This window comes from Miniopterus schreibersii (assembly GCF_964146895.1).
Source record: "Miniopterus schreibersii genome assembly, chromosome: 9".
NCBI lineage: Eukaryota > Metazoa > Chordata > Mammalia > Chiroptera > Miniopteridae > Miniopterus > Miniopterus schreibersii.
In genome coordinates this window covers 77,129,838-77,156,741 of record NC_138118.1, presented here as the reverse complement: position 1 = coordinate 77,156,741, position 26,904 = coordinate 77,129,838, and the positions used below count along the sequence as shown (strand labels likewise).

Here is a 26,904-nt window from a genome sequence, read left to right as displayed (position 1 = left end):
GAATACTGACTTGAAGACAGAAATAAGTTTCTAACCCTTCCTCAGTCACTACCTTGGACAAGTCTCCTCCTCTAAGAAAGTTATTGGGGGGGAAAAAGTCTTTATAGTCCATTTCAAATCTATTTCCAGCTATAGTATCTAAATCTCAGCAAGCCCAGTACTTTAAATGTAGCCAAGAGATAGTACTTACCTGCAAAGAATTTCTGAAGATACTAATCTCACCCTAATTTCAGAACCTGGCAGAAAAACCATATTTGACTGGAGCCCATGTAAAAGTACACATCTTAAATCTTACCCTTTTTCACTCAGTAGTTTCTCCATTTCTGTAATGTAACACTCATCACAAATGGCAAGGTACTCCATTACCAGCTTTGCGTCCTTCTTATACGCCTTACCAATTGCTCCCTTATTGGGTTCAAACTGAACAACATTGACTGTTTTGTATGAAGTAGTCAAGGAATCCAAAAATGCAGAACTACCTCAGAATTTCGGGAAATGATCTTGAGAACCACAAAAACATTCAAAATAAGTAAAAACCATCATGTTTTTTTCCAAGTTACAGCAAGATAAAGGGATTTATTATCTAATCAGCAATACAACCCCATACATAGCATAATAACTTCTGATAATAATTTATTCATTTCTAAAAGATTCCAACACCGCTGGCCTAGCCCTAAGATCAGCTCACAACTTCACTGTCTGGTAAAGGAAAGAAATGTCCACTGTGCTGATTAACATAACAAGTGAGCTAAATTATCATTTTATCTATCATAAAATGGCAACTCATCTTTTAACAGAGAAAGTATTCACCAGGTACTCTTAAGGTAAAGAGTATGGAGATAGGTGCAGGTGCAGAGAAATGCATTTTAAAAATGGCTGACAACAATTGGTCCATACCCTGAAAGAAATTTAGAGCATATTCGTGAAAATACCTCTTTTTAAGAACCAAACATTGAGTTGGCATATGTCAGATTATAAGTAGAGAGAACAGGAAAGGAGCAGTGATGGGTGAAATAATAGGTTTCATTAACTGTCACCTCAATATCCAACATTCCAGTTTACCCACAGAACAAGGTACAGACCTGCACTTATCTACTTCCAAGATGTTCGTTCACACATTAGTACTGAGTTGAGAAGTAACTAGAAAGGATATGGGCTCTTTCAGGGGCTTCTCCGCTACAAGTGGGACTTTGGTGGCTCGCGCGTGACAAGAAAGGTCATAACAGGACCGATCAGCACATCCGACAATCTCAATCCAGCCCTAAGAAGACAGGATAGATAAAAATGTTCGTTCCTTACATTAGGGTCATTCACAAATGTACGCAGATTATAACTAATCCTTTCATACACTCAGGAACAAATCAATTACAGAATCTCCACTCCACTTTTACAAGTGTTTGAAATGGGGATAGTTTTACATGTGAGGCAGCTAACAGCCTTTCCACACGTACACAAAGCAGTCTTCTTACTTCCTGGACAGGTTTATTTTGCCACACTGAATGTGGGCAAAACTAACAAATTCTAGGATTTAACTGTGGAAATAAAATGTGAAACAAGAAAAACCGCCGGTTTGTTTCAAATTTGTGAGCAGGGTTCAAAATAAATCTGGCAGAAACCACTATGCTCTTTCGATGAAGTGTCTACAGCTCTCACATCTCGGCATCAGATGGCTGTTTCTTCCCCAACAGAAGAAAATTCCGTTAAGAGCAGGAAATGTCTAGGTCACAGAATAAAGCTTAATAACACTTGGGTGCCAGGTTCCATTTCTTGTTAGTACCTAAGATACTTTTCAAAGCACAATCTAAATTGTTTACAAAGACCCTTAAGAATCTGCTCTTTCACCCGGCCAGGCGTGGCTCAGCGCTTGAGCGTCGACCTAGGATCCAGGCTATCGGGGTTCAATTCCCGGTCAGGGCACATGCCCAGGTTGCGGGCTTGATCAATGACTCTCTCATCATTGATGTTTCTATCTCTCTCTCTCTCCCTCTCTTTTCCTCTCTCTGAAATCAATAAAGATATATTAAAAAAAAAAAAAAAAAAAATCTGCTCTTTGAATAAGAACAAAAGTAAAAGGCTTATTTTAGTAAGTATCCAGTTAGTTCTTAGGATTATTTACCATCAAGAGCTTTCCAAGTGCATGTTACCAACATGGGGCACTTGAAATAAAGAGAGCAAATAAAAAACGCATGTAAGCTCAGAAACCGCAACACAAATAACAAAAAAACACACCAGAAAATAAAGAACGAAGCCTAAAAACATGTAACTTGACCATCTGATATTCACTAAGATGTGTATGTTTGCGGTGCATTTTATATGCATCTGGATCAGGGATTGACAAACCAAGGCCCAGGGGGCTAAGAATGGTTTTTACATGTTTAAATGGTTGTAAAAAACCCCCACCAACAACAACAAAGAAGACAGGCAACAGATATCTGTAAAGCCTAAAATATTTGCTACAGAAAATGTCTGATCTAGAAAAGAAACATGAAACACTTTGGAAGAGAGGCATACAATTAGAAGTCTCTTCCTATATAGTGTTCTTCAGAATTACTTTTTTGCTTTTTGTTTTACAAAAAGGAGTAACTGGTTTTTTTTATGACTTATTTTTAATTTAAAAATTAATCTTAAAAAAAAAAAAGACACTTAAAAAAGTACAAAGTGAAACCAAGGGCATATGGGACCATGACCGTGGGCTAGTCTCTACATAGGTGAGAAGACTCTTTAGGACCAAAGGGCTGCGAGAAGGCTCTCCCCCGGGTCTGGATGCCACCTTGTTCCCACTGACACCAATGCAGAAAGTACCTCCTAATTCCAAATGCCTTCCAATCCTAAACTTCAGTACTGATGGTGATGGTTGGGGGACGGGGGTGGAAAGGTACAGTGAAGAGATAACCTGGAGGTCTTCTCTGAATTATTAAATGCATAGAATTTGAGAAAAGGCAGTTCCCAAACAAGAGCTCAGAATCTAGTAGTCTATCCCCCAATCACCAAATAGTTCTCTAAACTCAGAGCACTATGGCTTTCTCTAGTCAGCTCCACCATTTCCAATGTCTGCTGGGGTCCTTGTCAGGAGGGATGCCACCGCACCTCAGCTGCACTCAGGATATTACCAATAACACTGCTCACCCCAGGAATACACACCAGCACTGTGCCATACAGGTGCGTGTTCTCTCTGTAAAAGACATCTAAGTCTACACAGGGATGCTGGGACACAGAGTAGACCCTCCTTATAAGAGCACAAGGGAAAATGAGTTTTCCAATTTGCTCAGGAAAAGATCTCTTATCTTTTTGTTCTGCTCTGACATAAAGCACACAAAAGGCAGACTTTGCTCTCCATGCTTCTAAGTTAACAATGTGAAAACCACACACTAAAAACCAATCCACTCTACTTACATAGGACGTTTTGGATTCGGCATCCCAACAGTCACAGGCATAATGGGCCATCTCGTTCTCCATGTGCTGTCGGAAGCGGAGTTTATCTGGAGATACTCCAACCTTCGTGAGGTAGAGGTAGATTCGGCCAATGAAATAGCCTAATACTGAGTTGTTAATCACACCCTAAAAAATAAATGAACAAACAAATAAGTAAATAACTACGCAAAGCAAGCATGCAAGCAAGCACAGAGAAAGGAAAACACACATTAGCACTTTGGAAGGCCAAGGCACTATATTCCATTGCGTTACTCATAATGTACTGAAACACATTTGAAACACAAGGTAAACTAACTTATCCAGCTTTCCAAATAATCTCAAAACCTAGCAGGTGATCTTGGCTATTTTTAAAGGGGTTAATGTCAAGTTAACAAGTTGATAATAATGGAGTTACTAAACGCCTTTCTACCATACTCAGTCAGTAAAAATTCAGCCCAATACCTTATACCTCCTAGATCTACAATGCTAAAAATGGTGTTCGCAATAATTACCCTAAGGAGTGACAATTATGTTCCTTCTGAATTAACAAAAGTAATAAGGAATGTTAAGTGTTAAGGGGATTTTAATGCATTCTTATCCCCTGATATCTGTGAGCCCCATACAGTATTATATGTAATCTCACAATTTAGTACTGAAGGATCTTAGAAATCATCTAGCCCCATCTCCTACCCACTGAAGGGCCAAGAAGTTATTACCCAGCCTCTACTTGAGTATTTTCAGGGGCAGGAAGCTCATTGTTCCCTGGGGTAATTCATGCCACTACAGGGAAGCAACTGCTATTATAAAAGTCCTCACTCACGCATTTCTCTAAGCAAATAATTAGAAAAATTCTATTACATGTAAGACTCTCTTCCAATTGCCATGAGTAATAGAAAAAGAGTTTAAAATCCAGAGAGCCTGCTCTCTGTGAGTCAGAATGTCTCCCCCAAAGTAGTACATATTGTTGATAAGGCGCAGTTCAAACCAAGATCTTTTCCAAGTGGTCTTCTAAACATTTTCTCACGTTAGCCCCAATGGCCCACCAATTGTCACATTAAGGTAATTTCCCCCCACTGTAATAACAGTGTATAATAAATATTTTATAAAAACAAGTAATAAAATGACTGCTAAAATAAAGTATTTGTCATCCAGTATACACAGATTTGCTAAGTGCTACAAGCCCCAAATAGGTACAATCTAAATTAAGGTACCTATGGAATCTTACCTGTTCAACAGCATCCCCTAGGCGCATTTTCCGAGCAGACTGTCCGCTGACCTGGGCTTTTGCTGAATACAAACAAAGGTGGAGGTCTGCCACATTCTGGAACTTGGGATGGTCTTTCTCACTGGGGTCTACAAAGTGCTCGATTTCTGCCATTGTAAATTCTCTGAAAGCAAAAATATAAGGGACAAAAGTTGCATGAAAAAAAGAGACAAGGCCCTTATTTTCAACTTCATTCTATAGTGATATAGGCTGTCACACTACAGGAATTTAGTGATAATTTCCTATCACTAAACAGGAAATTGTTTCCTAAGGGAACGGCAAAAAAAAAAGTCACATTAGGTTTGTCTTAAGTGGTTGTTAATTTTAACTGCATTAATGAAAACTTTACTACTCACTTAAATAGTATTTTAAATAAACAAACACAATCAAACTTCTCTCAAACATTAATTCCTTTTGTCTAGTGAAAGATTCTTTACTTGACCAAACTTTACTCGGGCTCCTGAACCTTCTCGTAGGCCCATCTGTGCAGTTCCCTGTAAAATCTAGTTTTAGTAAGGACCCTGCTGGTCATCGTCATCCTCCACTGTCCCCCAGCTGATGTCTGATGCCCTGGCCTGTCTTCAGCAAGAACCCTGTTAGGTCAGTTTAGGCAGAATCCCCCTTATCCTTGCTGTTCCCTTAGTAATTCCCCATCCACTGACTGCTACCCTGCTCCTCAGCTATAAATCCCCACTTGCCCATGCCGTACAGTGGTCCCCCCTTATCCATGGTTTTGCTTTCCAAGGTTTCAGTTACACTTGGTGAAGTGAGGTCTGAAAATATTAAATGGAAAATTCCAGAAATAAATAACTTATAAGTTTTAAAATGCGTGCCACTCTGAGTAGTGTGATGTAATCTCACACCATCCCACTCTATCCTGCCCAGGATGTAAATCATGCCTGGGTCCAGTGTATCCACACTGTATACATACACTACCCACCTAACAGTCACTTAGTAGGCTCTTGGTTATCAAATGGACTGTCATGGTATCACAGTGCTTGTCACCTTTACAGTAGCCTAACGTTACATCACGATGCCTCTGTCACTCACCTCACCTTATCTCATCACACAGGCACTGTATCATCTCATGTCACAAGAAGGGTGAGGACAGTACAGTAAGATATTTGAGAGAAAAAAACACATTCTCATAACTTTTATCACAGTTTATTGTTATAAATATTCTATTCTATATGAGTTATTGTTGTTAATCTCTTACTCTGTCTGATGTATAAATTAAACTTATCATAGGTAAAGCATAGTGTATAGGGTTTGGCACTACCTACAGTTTCAGGCATCCCCCGGGGCTGTGGAGCGCACCCCCCATGGGTAGTATCGGGCTGCTACATTCAGAACTGAGCCCTGCTCTACAATGAGGCCTCTTTTTCCCTATTGCAAGACTCCTGAGTAAAATCTTGTTTTCGCCACTTTAAGTACTACCCATCTGTTTTCCTTTGACGTTAGCCGCAACCACAAAAGATTATTACTTTTAACGAAAAACAATTTTTAAAGAACAGATTAACAGTTTTTAAAACTAGAAAAACTTAAGCAAATGTCAGACACAATAAGAAATGAAACACAGAAGTGACTTCCAAATAAAATAGTTTTCCTTAAAGCATTAGCAAGTCTGATATTTACGAGCTCCCAACATTTACTTTTCAAAGAACGGGAAATTAATAGTGAACTGAAATTGTTCTTTGGCTTTTATAGTAGTTTGATTTCTTTTTTATTGCTCTGAACAAGTCAGTGACTGATGATGGCACCATACAGCTGGTTTCTTTGGAGTAACAGCTTCTTAAATAGTGTTATTCAAGGCAGATGACATAGGCATGAGTTGAACAAGCTAACATCAGGCTAATTGCATATGATGAAATAAATATGCACACAGTAACAGTTTCCCAAAGAGATTCCTCTGAATGGCAATTTAGTAGCTATTGGAGGGAAAAGTGTTTTAAGTTAATTTTATGAGTAAAATCAAATCTTTCTTGTTTAAAACACACACACATTTACTAGTGAACTTTCATGATTATCTCAGATGTTTTAGAAGTAATGAAAAATTGCTTAAATGGATCTAAAAATACACAAAATGAATTGCAAAAGAGCTTTAATTTTTTAGTTTTATTTTTTAAATGGCATTTCTTATTTAGTCCTGCAGCACCTATACCTAAACTATCAAATATCTTCTGTGTACACAGAAACATAAGAGAGACTGGGAAGCACAATGTCTGTCCTCACAGAGCTTAGAACTGGGCTGATAGCAACAGAACATCTAAAATGCAGAGCAGATCAAAATAAGGGCCTTGCCCTGCTTCCCAAAATAATCTGCTGCCAGTCTTTGCATCTGTGCTGTCAAATCATCCCAGCTCGCAAACAGGAGACAGAAATCAACACTAACACTGATTTTACCAGGTGCCTTTTGTCTTTGAGTTCAGAGACTGTGCCTGGAACTATGGAAACTAAGATATACACAGGCTGTTAAAAAGAAAAATGGAGTCACTTGTGCTAAGCCCCATGTCAGCAAACCAAGACTTAATACCTCACCTAATTATAGTTTTCACAGTCTCTCCCAGAAATGTAACCTTTAACCAGTCGATCTGGAATTACCCGGTCAGCACTAGTAAGGTAACAGTAGGTCCCTTCCCTTCCCCTTTGGAGGGTGACCTTATCTGAAACAATACATTCTTACTAATAATTTCTTTTTACCACCCCCTTTCTGGCTTTAAAAACCTTTCATTCAGTATAATCCTTTAGAGCTCCTTCTATTTGCTAGATGGGATGCTACTCAGTTATTGAATCATTCAATAAAGCCAATTAGATCTTTAAAATTTACTCGGATAAATTTTTGTTATTTAACAAGGCCTAGAACCAGGCAATCAAAATTCAATTAAATTTTTAAAATTTCATATGAACAACCTAAACAAAAGGAATTGCAGCTATACAAAAACTAATCACCTGATGACTCTATGTCATCAAGAAGTCATAACACCAAACAAATCCTAGCTCTACAACAAAAACTATGGGGATACTGACTCATGGAAGAATGAGAATACTTCTTTCTAGTGAGGATCTTACAGACACACAATAAATAAATAAAAAAAGAGCCAAAACCCACACAGGATGCTTTGAAGTGCAATACAACATCAGGAGGCCCCAAGGGCCCTGTGCCAGTTACCTCCCAGGGTGGCTCCTCAGATATGAGCCAGTTTTCCTATTTGCCACTTTTCTGCACAGGCCTCAAATTTTGCCTTATTTCACCATCCTTTACAATCTTTTTTTTCAATTACAGTTGACATTCAATACTATTGTGCATTAGTCTCAGGTGTGCAGTACAGCAGTTAGACAGTCATGCACGTTGCAGAGCGGTCCTTCCATATTCCGATAGCTACTCAGAAATCCTCTCCAAACACTGGCTTTAGACAGGGTCACACAGCCTCCTCCACATTTTGAAAGCAGGCTTGCGGGCACCAGTGGAACCAAGGGGGAGCCAAAAGAACAAAAGGGAAAGTGATACCAAACCCCCAGATGTTGGGAAATAAAAACGACTCAAATCTGACAAGCTTTCATTGCCCTAACATCTGGTTCAAGCTTTGAACTACCCCCTCTTCCTGCACGAAGGCCCCAGGAGTCCTCCCACCCCATTTCTCAGAGTTGTGCAAGCTCTCTCCTCCACGAAGTCTCCCCTTTCTGGACCATAGGCTAAGGGATTTAGGCCTGCAGATAAGTTTGGTCAGAACACACGCCATTTCCTCAGGAGTGGTAGGGACTAACGAGATTAGGCAGATGGCTGAGGTGCTGTGATGCAGAGTCAGTGGCTGAGAAATGCTAGGACTGAAGCCTGTAATTAGAGCAAGGAAAAAAAAGAGTGGAAATGGGTGGGGCAGTGGGGCTGCGAAGATACTTTTGGAGCCTAAGAAAGTTGTTTACCTACATACATATCTTTTTCTAAATATGGAATTTACTGCCCCAAGGGATGATATCAGTAAGAAAATATATAGAAATCACAAAAAGCTTAAGTTACAAACAGATAAGTCCTAAAATGTTCCTAAAGGAAGAAGTAACTAAATAGTGCCCGTCCACCTTCCCACACATTCCTAGGCACATCTGACAAAGGGAGGTCATTGGAACAGAGGCCACTGGATGTCTAAACAAGAGTAGATGGGGGTAAACTTCCTAGCTGGACTCTCTGTCAGAGAGACTCCCTAAATATCTGGAGGAACACCAACTGGTTACTGAAACACCCTCACCCCAATCCCAGCAATGCTGTCCTAGGATGATCCTCGGGTCATAACCCTCACCCCAGGCCCACCTCACCCTACACTTCCATGCATCACCACCACCAGAAAATGTCTTGGGTTAGATAATCAAGATCTCACCATCCTCTAAACACATGACGAACAAAGGGAAGGTAATTCTGGAGCAGAAAGGCACTTAGTTCTTCACCCTCCCTTCCTGTCCCTTCAGGTTCCCTTTAGTTACTCAGAACTGCCTGTCATCCCAGAGATTACATCTGGAGACACAAATGTAAAACATGCTTTTTTGTAGGACGAAAGTAATTACACAATCATATAAGAATGAAGCACAATGGCAAGTTTTCATGTCCAATTGAATGCCAAGGTCATTTACTAAATTTACCACAAGAGCAACGTGTGCAGTACCTGACTCTGATCAGTCCAGACCGAGGGGAGATCTCATTTCTAAAAGAATTTCCAATCTGGGCAGCAGCAAAAGGCAACTTTCCTTGGTTGAATTCCAAAAGTCTTTTGAAATTCAGGAAAATCCCCTGTGCAGTTTCTGGTCTCAAGTACCTGTAAATTTAAATCAATCAGTCTGTTACAAAGAAACTATGTTTTCCAACAAACCTGAAATTCTAGATGCAAATCCTAGGAGTCCTAAATATACTATTTTCACACAAAGCTGTATGAGCCCTAAGACAAAGTTTTAGAAATAGGTATTTTCCTCGGCAGCAAACATTCTCAAGCAGGTATTAGCAAATGGTAACGGGTATGGCAATAGTACTGTTAGAAATATCATTTTATTTAACAGTTCCAGTGAGTCAAATACTACCTCTCAAAATGTCCCTAAAACATCTGATATTCTGATGACAATGTCGAATCCTTCTGAAAATCAGACCCCTGCCTGAGTATATCTCTGTTAACCCACATATTAAAGCGTAACTGTGGGACTGAAAAGAAGCCCATGTGGGCTAACATTTACATTACAGCTCACTCATCACAATCATCACACGGAGCTGGGAAACTTTTGAGGTTTCTCATTGTCATGTTCTTCTTTGTGGTACTTCGCATTTTTGGCCAGAGGCTTCTACTATTTCTCCATACGTTAAAGATAGAGCCAAGCAAATTTACCATGAGAGCCCTTGTCCCTCTTCTGAATTTCACAGAGAATAGTCTGTGCAAAACAACAACTATGAAAGTCTTCCCAACAGCCTACTTTACAATAAATATTTTATGGAAACAACTTCAAAACAAAGAAAGAAAAACAATAATAAAATTTTACCCTTGTCTCACTCTAACACACCCAACTCTTCTGACTTTTGTGCTCCTTCCTAGGTTTCACCCAAATAAAAGTATGGCTATAGTTTATGTGCATGTTTATAAGTAGAATGTATAAAATTATGTATTCTTCCATTTATTTTATACTTTCCACTTTCCAATTAACTAAAAATTTCTCATATTTAACAGCTGCAGAGTATTCTACAAACATGTTCTACTTGGCTGTCATTTATTTCACCATCCTCAAGTTATAGAACAATTAGGTTAGTTCTACTTTTAATTTGACAAGTATCACTTTCTCACCTTTTGAATTACTTTCTTAGATAAATTCCTAGGAGTGGGATGACAGATGAGGGGATATGACCCATTTTATGACTCTTTGTATGTACTGTCAAAATGAAAGGTATACCTTTGGCCTCCTCCCACAAAATATCCCAAGTCAACCGGTTTCTTATTAAAGTAATTCTAGTAATACATTCTGTCACAATTAACTTTATTATTCTTTAGTTTCTACTCCAGGAAACATGATCTATTTAGTTTCATCTTGCAAAAACCTATACTCTCTCTGACCGTTTAAAATGAGAGCATAAGAAAAATATCCGGAGCTATGAAATGGAATATTTTGGCTAAGTGAGTTAACAATGAACAAAGAATCTGGAAATACAGTCTAGTTCTGGATCATACTATACACTGTTCAGGTTTTCTTTACTGTGTGAAAATCACATCTTTTAAATCAATGAGCTAAACCTGTACTGTACGCTGTGGTAGGCAATTAGTCATGTCTACTTAAATTTAAATTAATTAAAATTAAATAAATTTTAAAACTGTTTCTCAGAAGCACTAGCCCAATTCAAGTGCCTAATGATCACACACGGCCACCAAACTGGACAGTGCAGAGTACAGAACAGTTCTATCTATCCCTGCAGATGGTCTGCTGGACAGTGCTGATCTGGACTAAACAGTTTCTCGTATCCTTCAGCAGTAAGTTCAATGACTTTCAAAATCATTCTTCAGCTGTCTTTCCTGCACTGTGCAGCTCTAACTAGAACACGTGATCACAGACTTTTGTTTACTTCATAGCAAAAAAAAAAAAAAAAAATCAACATATACACTAAAAATTATATTCAGAATTAGAAGAAATCAAATTTAAGAATGTGTGTCATAATGCCTCCTTAATATATTTAGCTCTACACTTTCTATATATCACTTTTCAAAATTTTTCCTTCATGGCCAATACTGATATTTACCTTTTAAGACAAACAATTTTAATAACTTTGTTATACAAACAATAAGTGATACATACCCAGGCATGTTTCCTCCAGGCCCAATGAAGGTCTTGAACATTAAGTTAAAAGATACTGGAGGGGAGAGATCATTTCCAGTAATGGGGGATTTTACATTATAGTTCACAAAAAGATCCCCAAGCTCTTGCTGTCCATAGTTATCGAGCTAAAGAATATGTCAAGAAAATAATCAGTGTAAAAGACTGAAAAAAAAACAAGGCATAAGGTAAGTATTATATATTAAACCCCATCCACCATTAAAACCCACCCAAAATAAGAACATCAGAATTAACCTAACCTTCCAGACACCCATAGTAAAACCATAACCAGTTGACACACTTTTCATTTACCAACAGAAAAATGAAGTATCTTTCTGGGAATGACCTAAAATTCACACACTCATCATTTCACAAAGATAAGGCAAAATACCTCTTGTTCAATTACAATAGTTACTGTACTGGTTGGCAAGAATCTGAAACCACGTAAATAAGTTTTAAAGTTGAGCTTTAAAACTGCATTTTAAGAGTCAGGGGCACTTCCCTGTCTATTAATTAAATGTGCATTTAGCTTTTCTTTCCCACTAGATATGAAGTTGTTGAAGACAATCGGAAAAATGTGAACATTGACTAAATATGTGACAATATAAAATTTATTATTTACTAAAATAACAGCAGTGAGGTACAATATTTTTCTTTTTTTTGGATTTTTGTGTTTTCGAGATAACCTAATGAAATATTTACAAATGTAATAAAATGTTTGAGAGGTGCTTCAAAAAAATTGGGGGGACAACAGATTCAACAAAATTTGGTAACACTGAAACAGGCTGATGGGTATATAAGTATTTATTATATGATTATTTTTATATTTTGAATTTTCCATAATAAGCTAAAAATGACTTTAAAAACTGGTACATACAGAGATGGGTCAGCGAAAATGGACAGAGAAGGGAAATAAGAGAATTCTGAGCTGTTGAACTCACATAACAGGAATAAAGCTCTTCCTACCACCAAGGGTAAGTCGGTGCCTTTTTTTTTTTTTAATCCTCACCAGAGGATATTTTTTCCATTGCTTTTCAGAGAGAGTGGAAGGGAGAGAGAGAAACATCGATGTGAGAGAGACATCTACTGACCGCCTCCCTCACATCACCTGGACCAGGGCCAAGGATCAAGCCCAAAACTGAGATAGGTGCCCTTGGCAGGAATCGAACCTGGGACCCTTTAGTCTACTGGCCAACACTCTAACCACTGAGCCAAACCAGCCAGGGCAAGTCAGTGCCTTTTAAAGAAACTATCATGCTTCATAAAGCTGAAAAGGAGTTACAGGCATTAACAGGTACAAAAATGCTATCATGTGCTCGAGCTATGGATGGGCCTTCAGCAGCGAATCCACAGGGGCCATGTTTGAGTACTAGACCATTCCCCATGGGTCCATAACTTTTCACTGAAAATTAGATTGACAGTTGTGTATATATCTGAGATGGCAAATAAAAAAATAGACTGTTCTGCTAGAACGTGGATTTCAGATGAAACAAAGTCAATGCTCAAACCATAAAATATGGCTTAACAAATCAACTAATTACTTCCTGCTTCTGACAAGTTACTTGGAAATAAATGAAACTGTTATGATCAAAGACATACACACAAAACCTTAGTAAGTCTAATATTCTGAGTAGGAAACAGTAATTTAGGGATAATTAGACATGCTTTTCATATATTTTTCTAATAATAATAATAATAATAATAATAATAATAATAAAGTTCATGCCTTTGGGGGAAAAAAGGAAATGAGAAATAAATGTGTAGCTATAATGATGTCAAAATACAAGAACTGACAATGAACTTCAAGCAAGGAATAAAATATACTTCACAAGGACCCAAAATAATTGCCAGATTAAGATTTTCAATTTAAATGAGGAAGGGGAAAATTTCTCAGCTAATGCTGGAAAGCTAGATAGCACAGAGAAAAATTAGCTCATTAAAAAATAATTAGGACAACAGTGGGAAAATATCCAATAAATTCTCATGAGATAAAAGCAGTTAGGGAGCCCTACATTCAGCCTCACATATTTATATACCAATGTAAAGAAAATATGTATGAACACATCACTGGTGGTTGTGTTTTTGTGTGTGTTTTTTTTTTAACCCAAGGAAAAAGGTAAAATTAAGAGGTGAGCTGTGGTGGACCTCATGATCAAATACGGTGTTGGAGAAATGGACTTTGCTTCAACAGATACATCGGGTGAGAAATTAGCAACATATACATATGGACATGTGCATCCTCCTGGGGCGAAGATGTGCAGTTTTCATTAATCATGTTCTAAAGTGGTCTGTGACCCACAAAAAGGGTAAGAACTACTTCTGATATAGAAGGTGTTCCTGCACTTGGGAAAAGTCAGATTGTCTCTATGGTCTTTTCTGTCTTCCCTAAAATTTGTCAGCTTAAGTAGAACTTTTAAAACTCTAATGGAAAAGCAAGGGTCAGCTCATCAGGTCCTAAGAATAATAACGTGTAGCCAGGGACAGGGCAACCGGAAGCTGATCAAGTGCCTGATGAGACAGTGCTCACAAAAAGATCTGCCCCAAGTCTCCATAGCTACACTGAACACTGTTCATCATTCACCCTCCCCTGGTTTTTGCTATTAAACCCAGAAAACTGATTTGCAAGGAGATTTATGCCTGTTTAAATGAACTTGCTGGTTTTGGCTAAAATAAAGGGTTATCCACAGAAAGTAGAGAGAGAAGAAAATATGCAATAGAAGATGCTATGAGGGACAGAAGGTAAACTTGGCTTCTCGACCACTACGGCCAGGGTCAGCACCATGTGGAATTCAACAGTCGTCAAATGCCGGAAGAAAGACAGCACCTGCTGAGGTACCAGTGGTAACATCTCTCAGGTACTCACCTGAGCCAAGACACTTTCCATCTCTGATTTCTTCTCAGCAGAACACTTCTTATCAGACATCAATTTCTGTAAATGAGCTACAAGAACAATGTTGGTACATGGCAATTCAATCAATGGGGAAAAGGGGAAAATGCATTTTTGAGTTTCAGTGCTGGACAGATAAAAAGAATGAATTCAAGGATAATGTTCTTAATTGGTATGAATCCCTTGGTTTACTTTACAGGGAAAGTCATAACACTGTCTTGATTCTTTTGCTGACTTAGAATTTCTAATTATCTGTATACATTTTTTTTAAAAATAAGAGATTTGATCTGTATACTTAAGATCTGTGTACTTTTGCCTTTGCATGCTATGCATCCCCAAAAAATTTAATAGAAAAAATTTATGAAAGTTTTAATCTGAAACCTTTGTATGGACCAATCCTACCTGAAAAGTGTTTATCTGCGATGAAGAACCGTACCTTTTAACAAGTGATCAGCACGAAAACACTCTCCACTTTTCATGTCTTTTACCATGAAGTCAGCAAATTTGTCTACATGGCCAGAGGTCCTAAGGTAACAAATGCCAAGCCAATCTGTCATTTTCATACAAATTAACACATAGATTTTACCTTTTAAGACAATCCCAATTCTGTATGTTTATCCATAGTTTATATCCATGCCTATCCTGTTATTACTAGCGATACAAGCAAAGGCCAAACCATGGTGAGTGTGACTAGCCAAGAACCTTTATCTCATTACAGACAATGAACCTTTGCTCTCTGCTATCAAAACCTGCACAGACATTGGTATTGTCTCTACACAGTTCCTATCAGTGGAGCAAGTAGCTAAAGAATAGGTTCTCCTGATCTTTTAGATCCATCATCAGAAAATCATCTTGTCTTAACTGGCTGAAATTATTAAGAGAGAGCCTAAAGGGTGGAAAACAGCAAAAATTAGCTCTTTACCAGGCAACATTAAATGAAGTGGTGAAATACAAACCGGGAAGAATTCTTTCTTCAAAGGTTTTGTATTCAAAACATCCTGCTCTTCTTTCAACAATGTTGATGGGAATAATCTAAATTTCTACACTGAACTTCAATACAAATATTTTGATAAAAAATGTATACACACCTTTGTTATTAGAGTTCCTAATAACTTATACTAAGGAAATAGTCAGGGATATACACGAAAATTCATCTATCAGAATGTTCCATGCAGTAAAAAATTAGAAACGACTTAAGTGCCTACAATGTGGAATAGCTAAATAGATCATGGCACATCCATAAAACAGAGTACTGTGCTGTTATTAAAATGCTTTAGAAAACGAGTGACAGGAGTCAATGTTCACCTATGTGAAGTGAAAAAGAGCAGTGTGCTGATAACATGAATACATACATAGGGACTTACAGAGAAAAAAGACAGGATAACTACGATGATTTTAACATGGCTATCCATGAATAGTAGGTGAAGATTTTCTTTGTTTTCCTTTATTTTCTAGATATTTATAATGAACACAGGTAGCTTTTTATAATCAGAAAAAGTTACTTAAATATGCACATTATGAATTTCAGTCCTCAAGCTATAATCTTACTTTAAAACTGGCTCAGGAGTGAGCATGGTGCAGTCAATTTCTAGGATCTGTTCCTCTTGGATAAAGTGCTGCCTCCAAGTCTGAATAATGTTGTTCTTCAAAGCACATCCAACTGGCCCGAAGTCATACAGGCCACTAACACCTGTAAAAAGTGAACAAGGGAAACATGTACTTTACCTTGTCGCTCTGAACAAATGAAGGCAAGGAGACGTGAGAAACCGATACCTGTGAGACTTCACATACTCTCTAAAAATGTGTTCAAGTCAACATTCAAATCCCTCAGTACTGAAAAGTCTTCCCTCCACTAGCTGACAGAAGTAAAATTCAAAAGTTCTAACTCCATTTACTATTTTCATATTAAGAATTTCAAGTAGGATTAGCAAAAAGACTAAAAGCAAAAGAAGTTCAAATTCCTCCATATACAAGAACAGAATGAAAAAAGAGATTATAGTTTTCTGGCACAGAAATTAGAAAATAATTTCTTGCATTAGTTGATAATAATGATAATTTTAGCACCGAATTCTCTAATTTATTCTTCGGTATCTGAGCCACTACTTAAACCTCACAAAATGAAACATTTAAGAGATCTGCTTAGCCAAACTTGAATCAAGTTTCAGTGGCAAAATACCAAAAGTCTAATATTGTTTCAATGATCCCTGTTGACTATGAAAAATACTGTTCTACATTTAATCAGTGAATTATATTCGCCTACATACCTTCACATAGCATTCAGAAAAATGTAGAGATTTATCTATATACCTATGAAAAATGTTCTTTCCTGGCAATTGCCAGAAAAAATCATCTAGGGACTTTGGTTTATCACTGCCTTTGTGTGGAGGTACAAGGTACAAGGTGGCCTGTGTGACAGTGGCCCTCTACTGCTTCAAAGTCTCTACTGCATTTTAAGAAGTCTATCTAATACATAGCTGATCCTTGAACAAATGGGAAGTTAGGGGTCCTGACCCCCATGGAGTAAAAAATCTGCATGTAATTTCTGACTCCCCCAAAACTCCACTACTAATATCCCACTGAAGACCAGAAGCTTTATTGATAACAGCAGATTAAAACATATTTTATGTTATATGCATTATATACTGTATTCTTATAATAAAGTAAGGTAGAGAAAAGAAACTGTTATTAAGAAAATCGTAAGGAAGAGAAAATACATTTACAGTATTTATTGAAAACAATCCACGTATAAGTGGACCCGCACAGTTCAAAACCATGTTGTTCAAGGGTCAACTGTACATGGACACATCAAATGCTTCATACCTGAGCCTCCTATAATTCCCTACACCCTGATGGGGAAAAAAAAAGCAGTCTTCAAGAATAAATAGGGTAGAGGAAAATAAACACAGACTTCACATCAAATGGTTGAATCTAAACAAATGAAAGCAAAATATCTATCCTCTGCTTTAGGTGACCTCATACAATTAGGTATCAATTGGCAAGCCACGTTTTTGATTTAATAACAATATTCAAGCCACTAACAACCCAATTCTTCTTTCCATCACTAATCCCCTACCTCCATAAATAGCAAAAGCTTGATCGTAGAAAAACCTCCTCTTCAGGGTATCTTCCATTTTTGCTCTGTCTACAATGTCATCTTTGGGCTGTAATGCCAGCTCCTATAAGGATTTTAAAATAGAAAACATATGATTGGAGGAATGAGTAGTAATACAAATTTACATATGTGAATTTAGTTTATTCCTCAGCAAAATTCAATATAAAATTTATCAGACAAGATTTTGATACTCTAAAAAAAACACACAAAAAAAACCTTGGGGTTTCTTTTCCCCTTTGAGTTATAGAAAAGATACCTTTACTTAATTACTTAGGAAAGTATATGATCATTTCCAAGATTACAAGACTAAACTTATTTAGATGCAGATACTGATAAATAATATTTAAATTTTTAGTGGATCACTGCAGCAAAATAGAGACTTAAAATTCCAAACTACTGTTTGGTGATGGAAGATTCATTGTTTGAAAAATTTGGGAGCAGGTATCAGATGGAGAGATCTTTCCCTTAAAAGAAAAAAAAAAGTAAACACAAAACTATTATTTCCATGCATAGAAGACTCCATAAGGAAGAGCAAGCACTGTGCCCTTCCACGGAAACTCGTGGGGCATACTGAGTCTATGATATGGGAGAAGGGGCAGGTCAGGGGTCGGGAAGACTTCAAAGAGAAGGTGATATTTTGAGTTGCACGTTGAAAGGATGAGAAGTGTGCCAGGTAGAAGAGGAGGGGAAGGCATCTCGGGTAAATAGAGATAAAGCAAATGGTACTTGTTCAGAAACTTTTCTAGGTCTTTCCCACCCAAAGAGATTAAATAAAGATGAACAATCCTATACCTACTTCCATTCCTGTTTTAGAATCCCATGACTCACCTTTGCTTCCAAAACCCTCTTCCGGGCTTTGAGCTCAGCTACTGCTCTGTCTACATCGACTTGGGGTGCTTTATCTTCTTTCAGCTTTCGCACAAAATCTCCCTAGCCAACAAAGAGAATTTACATTCAGGATTAGTTTCAGAAGTCATGAAAGGTGCCCTGGCCGCTGTGGCTCAGTTGGTTGGGTATCATACCATGCACTGAAAAAGTGTGGGTTTGATTCCCGGTCAAGGCACATGCCCGGAATGTGGGCTCAATCCACAGTAGGGGGCATAAAGAAGGCGGCGGATATCTGTTTTGCTCTCATATCAATGTTGTGCTCTTTCTCTCCCCCCTCTCTCAAAATCAGTAAAATAAAAGTCAAGAAAGGTTAGGAATGTGTTTTTAAGCATGCCTTTTAAAAGTAGCTGTGTAAATAAGGCCATTTGAATGTTTATTAGATGAGAGGTCATTAGGAAAACTAAAGGTCTCTGCCCTCAGCATTATAATCCAGCAGAATATACAAACAAGTATACAAATAACGGTGCCCTCAGAGTTTAAGGTGATTATCACTAGTGTGGTGTGTGTGTTTTCTTTTGGAGAAGGAATCAGGTAGAGAAGGAGAGAAAAGCATTGATAGAAAGTAGGAAGATTAGTACAGAGAACAAAGAACCAAAAAATAGGCTACCCTCTCCTTGAATCTCTCTCCTCTTGCCTTACAAAAAATACTGTCTTGGTCACTGCAGGATAGTAATGGAGAATTCCAAAATGTCTGGAGTAAAAGGGTACACTAGGTCAGACAGTTTCAGAGCCAATGAATTAGTTCCATCCTGACCTCTGGAGCTAAAACACCCTCAGCCACCTTCCAACGTTATTTCAGCTTCTTCAATACACTTACGGTATCTGAAGTCACCTTATCAATGCACTGGCTTACCCATGTAAGCATCTGATCTGTCCTTGTCTTAAGACAGGCACTTTGGCACGTCAATTCGGGCACTCAAATGTTTGTTGACTGATATCACAAATAAACCTAGCACAGTGCCAAGCACTTAATATTCAGTAAATATTATTCATTTACTCTTCACTCACTTGGTGTTCTTTTTCCTTCCTCTACTTGTCAGAGCACCTACCTCCTAATGCTCACTAACAGTGCTTTTTGATGGGGATAAGAACCCGTGAGAGCCTCTGTTCTGAGGAGAGGTGGACAAGTAGTAATTCTCAGTGAATGTTGTAAAGAAGCAGGCAAGCAGATCTTCTGAATATCTCCCCTCAGTGTCAAGTACTGCCGCTCCCCCATATTCCACCTATTTTTTTCTTTTGGAGCTTCACAGTTGAATAGAGGGCACAGATGGGCAAAGGGCCCACCACAAGTAAAAGTAAAGGCAGGAAGTATTTAAAATTAATTTCCCTGAATCACTTTTAAAATCATGACTTATAACGATCCAATTCTGAAAACAAAAGGATTGGAGGTGATCTAAACATGGACAAAAGTCCTTAAGGATTACTAATTTCTAATTATTTTTCTTCTCTCCTCTTCACTACCCAACTATATTTTGGGGGGGGTGCAAGCGCGCGTGGGTGTGTGTGTGTGTGTGTGTATTGAATGAAACTGGTGTGAAAAGTCCTCAACATCTCTACACTACCCTTAAGATATGTCAACTAGAAGCTTAGTTCCTGGGTAAATTCTTACCTAAAGACATATATTTGAAATAACAGCCTGTGATTATAAAGCTAAGCAGTTGTTAGATGAGAAATCATTCCACAGAATCTTCATGGATCCTTTATATATATCATGATGCATACTCAGCTGGCCAAGAAAAAACAAAAACCTCACCTTTGTAAGGTGTTTGGTTTTACACATACGGGTTCTTGTTAAGATTAATGAGTTTGTGTCAGATTTCCAAATGTTCTCCAGCTATTGACAAAAACTTCATAAACTTTTCATTCACCCTCTGTGGCTTAAGCAAGAGCTGTAATGGGGACTCTCTGTGCAGAAAATCAAAGCAGAGAAAACCAAGGGCTCTTCATCCTAAGCTGTCTTACTACTACTAAGATCTGAATTTTAGCTGTGTCTTCCCAATTACAGTAAAAGAAAATATGAAATACTAAAACACAGTAATGTTATTCACACATCTATTCCTATCCCAATCAAGAAACTCCAGGACAGAGTTTTCATTAATACAGGGTTAAAAAAAAAAAAAAAAAAGACAATGTATTAGATCTCTTTTCAAAGTTAAATCTACTAAATATAAAAGACCATTCTTTGCCCGGCAGGGCATGGATCAGCGGTTGAGCATCGACCTAGGATCCAAGAGATCAAGGTTCGATTCATGGTCAGGGCACATGCCCGGGTTGCAGGCTCAATTCCCAGTCAGGGGCATGCAGGAGGCAGCCGATCAGTGATGACTCCCTCATTATTGATGTTTCTATCTCTCTCTGTCTCCCTTCCTCTCTCTGAAATCAATACAGATATATTAAAAAAAAAAAAAAAAGACCTTTATTCTAAGCTATGGTTTGCCTTTTTTATATTAAAATATCCTTTTTTAAAATGAAATGAAAGCAGAATTCAGATGGCAGTTTGATGATTGTATTAGTTTTTTAATGTCATTATTTGGTAAAATAAAAGCTGACCACTCTATGCTAATACATAATTTTAAAAAAATTCAATTGTCCTAAGGTGCCCTTCATAAAAAAACTAATGCATTTTTCTTGATGTTCTGAAAGCCCTCCTAGAAGTTCCGTAACTCATTCTCTCCAGTAAACAACTAAGACTATGCCACAGAAAAATACATTTCAGTCAAACAAACCAGCATCAGCATCCACAAAGCCTAGATTAGTAAATTTAAATGAAACACATAATTACACAAAACACATCCCACTAACAAGACCAGTTGTTAAGCATCTTAAAATCTCCAACCCAAGGATGTCTTCAATTGCACAAACTTCACAATGGAAATATCTAAAATGTATAGATGTGACAGTGCATCTCATTTTCCCATAAGCAAAAAAAAGGGGGGGGGGGTTGGGTGGGGTAACTAGATGACCTTTAAGTTCCCTTCCAGCTGATACTGGCAAAGTTTCAGGTAGTTAACTCATATGAGTGGTTCTGGAAAATTAGAAAGAATCTAACCTAACTTATACAAACTAACATATTCAGAAAATATCTTAAATTAAAAAATTAACCAAGCCAACATAAACAATATGCAAGGCAGTAAGAGCATGGGAATGGATCAAAGTGTACATAAATGCTTCCAGTCTCACTGCAGACATAATTTGCACTGCAGTTCCAGGCTAACGTGGCAGAGGGAGGGGTTTGGGTCCCTGTTTTTTAAAATTAGATGCATTCTCCCTTCTAAAGTGAAGGATATGCAAGAAAAAAATTTGAGTTACAGAAAAGACAAAGGAACCACACCTCATTTAATTTGGGGAGAGTGGGTGTAGGGAGACGGAGAATACGCATACCCAGCGTTCTGATACCAATAATAAGAGAAAAAATTAAGCCCATAGTGAAATTGCAAAATAAAACACTACTGAATCAGTCAGGCTCACACTAGCAAGAAGCAGACACTGCAAAGTGGCAGGATTTGCTGAATTTGTGGCCGATCTGCCCCAATGAATTATGTCGGAGAGGGTTCCACCCTCCGCAGCTAAGACTAGTTATTGCATCAGGCGCCCGCCCGTGCAGGAGAAAGAAACCCGTCCGGCGTTTACTACTAGGTCACCGATCCCAAGCTCTCGGCTCTGCCTGCCTGGATGTGAGGATCCATTTGAAATAACCTTTTCCCTGTCTTCTCTAAATTCTGATATCCATGCCCTGCCCTAGGAATAGGAGGCCTGTCCAAATCGCCAAGTCCTCCACGGCGTGAAACCTCCCTCCATTCCGCAAAATCAAATTTCAAAACGCTCCATTCGGAGGGCGGACTTCAGCGAGTAACTCAGCAACCTCTACGGCTTCCCAGGCTTAGGGTCTGAAAGGGCTCGCTCATCCCAAACGGCCCTCTCGGAACCGAGAAAGGATGACAGGGGCGAAGGTCGAAGAACTCACATCATTACTAAAAGGGGGGCGAAAAGTTCAACACCTCCCCACGCGCGCGTTTCCACTATGTCATTCAGCTAAAAATGAACGCAGGAAGGTGTCAAGAGGGAGCATTATCCAAAGCATCCTGAAGATTATAAAAGAGAGTCCGGCCGTAAACCGGGCGGGGAAATGAGGAGCCTCGCCCCCCAGGATGCACAGAGAACACAGCAGAGATTGGAAAACTGAAGTTGAGGTTACTGAGCCGGGACGGGGGCTCCCAGCCCCATGGGGGAGAGGAGGCGCGGCGGCAACGAGGTCGGGAAAGGAGGACAGATCGCCGACGGAGGGACGTAGATGTCCACGGGGATCCGAGGAAGTCGCCCAAGGAGAGGCAAGGGCGGAGGTCCACCGGGGGGAAGGTGGCCGACGCACGCGGGGACCTGGGTCCAAAGTGGGGGGGGGGGGGGGAGATGCCAAGAAACCCAGGGCTTGCAGAGGATGGAGAGCGGTAACCGGGGAGGAGGGAGGAGAACCAGGAGGAAAGGGGGTGCGAGCCGGGCTGAGGGGAGGGCGCCTGCTCGCCGGTACCTGCTCGCGCACGGCTAGCCTGAGAGGCGCCAGCACCTCCTCAGCCCCGGCGCCGTCCATGCTGCTCCAGGAGGCGGCCGCGGGGAATGAGGTCCGGGCGGGAGCGGGGGCGCGCGAGCTGAGGGGCCGCCGGGGCGGGGCCGGGGGCGGAGGCCGGGCAGGAAGCCGCGGCGGCGGCGACAGCAGCAGAGCGGCGCGGGCGGCTCTAAGCAGCGCCGGGCGCGGAGAGGGCATGAGCCGGCGGGCAGGGGCGGCGAGGGGGCGGCGGCGGAAGCGGCGCGCGCGGCCCGGCCCCGAGCATGATGAAATCGCCGCGTAAACGCCGCGGCGCGCGCGCAGCCGCACACGCCACACGCCCTGGCGCGCGCGCAGCCGCAGACGCCACACGCCCTGGCGCGCGCGCAGCCGCAGACTCCACACGCCCGGAAGCGGCTGCGGGTCGCCGCCAGCAGATTCGACAGACTCCCAGGAGGACCGCGGGTCCCTCAGCCCCCAAGAAGGCGGGGTGCCCATGGTGCGCCCGGGAGAGCTGCGGGGACTCGGGTAGCCCCCCTGCGAACATGTGCATAGTGGTGCGTCAGGCCACCCCAATCGGTGGACATCCAAGGACGCAGCTCCCTCCGAGACCTGGAACTCACGAGGACCTTCAAAGCACAGGCGTGCACACGGGCTGGACGCTCGGGCGGACCCACGGGCCCCTCCCCGGGCCTTAAAGGGTCATTAAACATCGAGTCAGGGACTCAGACTCAGCGCTGCTCAGGCGCAGACGTTCCTCAGATGAGGAAGCGGGTCAAGAGGTAATGCTGTGTCCAGCTTCGCACGTCCGCGCCTTGCCAATGTCAAGACAAAAGCTGGGGAATGGGACGGGAGGAGTGACGGGCTTTCTGGAGAGCAGTGGTCTTCAGGGCGAGCAGGATTTGAGCCAGCGTAGATGAGGAAAGGTAAGAGGCAAAGAGATGACAGAAGGCCGGGAAACATAACGTGGGGAAGTGGGCGGGCGTCCAGGAGCCCGGGATTCTCTCTGCGCGGCCTTGCATCCGCTGACCTGCCTCCTGTGGCCAGGCTGGCCCTGACCACCATCCAGAGATGCCACCCTCCCTCCCTCCTGCCCCAAGGGTGGGCTAACTGGAAAAGCTGAATTCCCTTTGCATAGAGGGGATAGAAACAATGTGTTGGTTATAGAAACAGCGTTGCACAGCCCGAAGAGTATGCCTAAAGTGAAAATGATGGGAAACACCAAGTGATGCGCTGGGAGTCTCCCCCCCTGCTAAGAGGGTCACCTACTGCAGCCACAACTGGAGGGCTGTTTGACAGTACCTACTGACGCCAACCATATATAGAATATATATGCGCTGTTTGTCATGTATAGAATGTATCTGTGCTGTTTGCATTGTTTTATAGAATAAATAACCCCTGCATTTGGAAAATATTTTTAAATGGGGTAAAATGGAAAGCCCTTCAAAATCGGATTCCTTAATGATAAACACTATTATTACTCAGGTCCACAGTTTGTACTATTTCCAAGCAAATACAAGTCCATTTCACATGCACGCACATAATATTCCCACAGAAGTTAGGGAGGCCTTTCTCTCTCATATCCTTCTTCAGCAGGGGAGAAGGGCGGGGTGGGACCTTTGGGGCTCTATTTCCCTCTGTTGTTCTCTTTCTCCTTTCCAGAAGTTTCCAACAGTTTAACCCACTCCTTTGGGTTCTAGCCAGTGGAATGTGATTGAACTTGCTGCGCACCACTTCCCAGCCTGGCCTGTGTGAATTCCCATGTGCCATCCTCCGCGCTGGTCCCTTTTCTGCTAGCTGGAAATTGATGTCCATGCGTTAAAGATGGCAGAGCCTGGTTCCTGAGTGACTGTGTGGAGCGGAACCCATTGCTCTACTTCTTTCTGATAAGCTTTTTGAACTGGTGACATGAGCAAAGTAAATTTCCATTGCATTTGAGCTATTATACATTCTGGTCTCTTGATTAGTGCAGTAAGTTTGCCCTAACTACTCTATGATCACTGGGCCATGTATGATGAAGGTGGTAAGCTAGGACACAGAAGAAGGGAGAGGGTAAAAAGAGTACTTGACAAAAATTCTGTTTGTACGTACCTTTTTAGGAGTATGGAGTTAGGCCTAGCTGGGATCCCTCCCACAAGCAGATGGGGAATTATCTGAGTACCCGTCTCTGGGTCAGTCTTTCTCCAGGTTTCTGATGCCTCCACTAGAAGGTAGATACCTACCCCACTCCTTTGCCTTCTACCTCTCCTGCCATTTGCCATCCAAGCTAAGGTGTGTATAGGATTCCCAGGAGCCCCACCCTGGTTCCCCCCAGCCCACACCTCCAGGATCCTAAGGGATGCTTCCCAGACTTGGACAGGGAGGAAAGACCTCATACACCTAGTTCCAGCTTCTCCTTTAACTCTCTGGCCTCAGTCTCCCCCCTCTGAACCTGCTGCCCTCTGACCCACTCTTATAATAGGTTTGTGAAGTTATGACTTAGGGAAACAAATCCCTAAGAAATGGAAGGAGAGCAGGTCAGTCCAGCAGAGGGGAGCAGCTCCCTACAAACCAGCACCCAGGCAGGGAGAGGGCTATGACAGGGTGTATGCAGGCCTGGCTCTCAGAGGCTTGCAGAACAGAAAACAGCCACTGACCCCAGAGACCTCCCCCCAGAGAGTGAGCACAGGGAAGCCCTCCAAGTCCCTTCCCAGCCCTTACTTAAAGCTCCAGTTGTTAAACTTACCCTGTGTTAGGGACCAAGACTGGACATGGATGATATACCTGGTGTATGTTCTAACCAGTTAAGAGGGCAAGAGTATCACCTCCATGGTTCTGAACTTAATACCTTTGATGATGCAGCCTAAGACCATCTGAAAGACTGTGTTGAGGCTCCAGGAGAGGGAGGACAGATGATAGGTTCTTTGCTACCAGAAACATTTGTACAGGTCCAGGGGTGTGGTGTGAGGATGGTAAACTGCCTGCTGCAGGAAGGAATGGTATCCATCCTTGCAGGTATCCAATATGCCGGTGCTCAAGCCAGAATTCTTGTTTCTGAATTTGACACTTTTCTCTCCTTTACTCACCAAGTACAGTTCTTGCTTATTTTATTTATCTCCAACTCTTTAAACTCTGTTGCTCCTTTCCCCACTGCCTTCATTACCCCTTACCCGGGTCCCTGCAACAAGTCTCCCTGTCTTCAGACTGCCTTCCTGCAATCCTTCTTGTTACACGTAATGAGCTTCCCAATTTGGAAATGTGACCATCTGACCTAGACACACACACACACACACACACACACACACACCCCACCCCACCCCACCCCCAACTCCCCATATCCTTCAGGATAAAGTCCAGTCACCCCACAGCCTACCTCTCAGCCTCACTCCAGCCAGTGTCCTTACTAATCTACAGGAGGTGTGACCTTTTGCCTTTGGCCTCTGCACATATTCAGACCTCCACCCAGAATATTTCATCTCCCCCCCATCTCACCCCTAATCTCCTAGTCCCTTTCACCTGGCTTATGCCTTATACCTGGGAGGGTTCTTGGATACAAACAAGATCCCATTCTGGCTAGCTCAAATGACAGGACATCTATTGGAGGGACAGCTGGAAGGCTCTCAGTCGATGGGAACCTGGGGCACCTGGCTCAAGAATGCACAGACCTGAGAGTTTCAAGTGGCCAAGAAGCAAAGAGTGGTGAATTAGTTAGGAACTGCATTTGACTACAAGTAACAGAAGCATGAGACTTTGTACTAGTCAGGCAGAAACAAGGCTGGCCTGTCTGGGTTTCTGAACAATATGCAGGTGCTGGGAGGCATCTTTCGGGGGCTGCTATTAGCAGCCTTGGGCACAGGACACTTCAGAAGCAGCCATGTCTACAGGAATTTTCCTGTTTTCATTGTATGCGGACAAGGATGACAGAGGGGCATGGAATTACCTGGACTGCAGGCACTTCATTGGGTGGCCTTTGTATTTTTTACTGTAGATGGTCT

At 41.0% G+C, this 26,904-nt stretch overlaps 1 protein-coding gene across 1 annotated transcript in view; it reads right to left on the bottom strand.

Moving 5' to 3' along the window:
* The window catches only part of GARS1 (glycyl-tRNA synthetase 1), a gene marked incomplete at its 5' end in the record, with an annotated part of 33,224 nt that extends 9,796 nt beyond the window's left edge, over positions 1-23,428 (bottom strand). Inside the window, 12 exons of the mRNA XM_081147135.1 lie at positions 296-441; positions 1,154-1,261; positions 3,394-3,558; positions 4,637-4,799; positions 9,328-9,477; positions 11,486-11,631; positions 14,367-14,443; positions 14,827-14,915; positions 15,939-16,080; positions 17,464-17,566; positions 18,331-18,432; positions 22,916-23,428. Of these exons, the coding sequence (XP_081003261.1) occupies positions 296-441; positions 1,154-1,261; positions 3,394-3,558; positions 4,637-4,799; positions 9,328-9,477; positions 11,486-11,631; positions 14,367-14,443; positions 14,827-14,915; positions 15,939-16,080; positions 17,464-17,566; positions 18,331-18,432; positions 22,916-23,428 (1,904 nt within the window). The remainder of the gene's footprint in view (positions 1-295; positions 442-1,153; positions 1,262-3,393; positions 3,559-4,636; positions 4,800-9,327; positions 9,478-11,485; positions 11,632-14,366; positions 14,444-14,826; positions 14,916-15,938; positions 16,081-17,463; positions 17,567-18,330; positions 18,433-22,915) is intronic.
* Between the last annotated feature and the right edge of the window lie 3,476 nt (positions 23,429-26,904).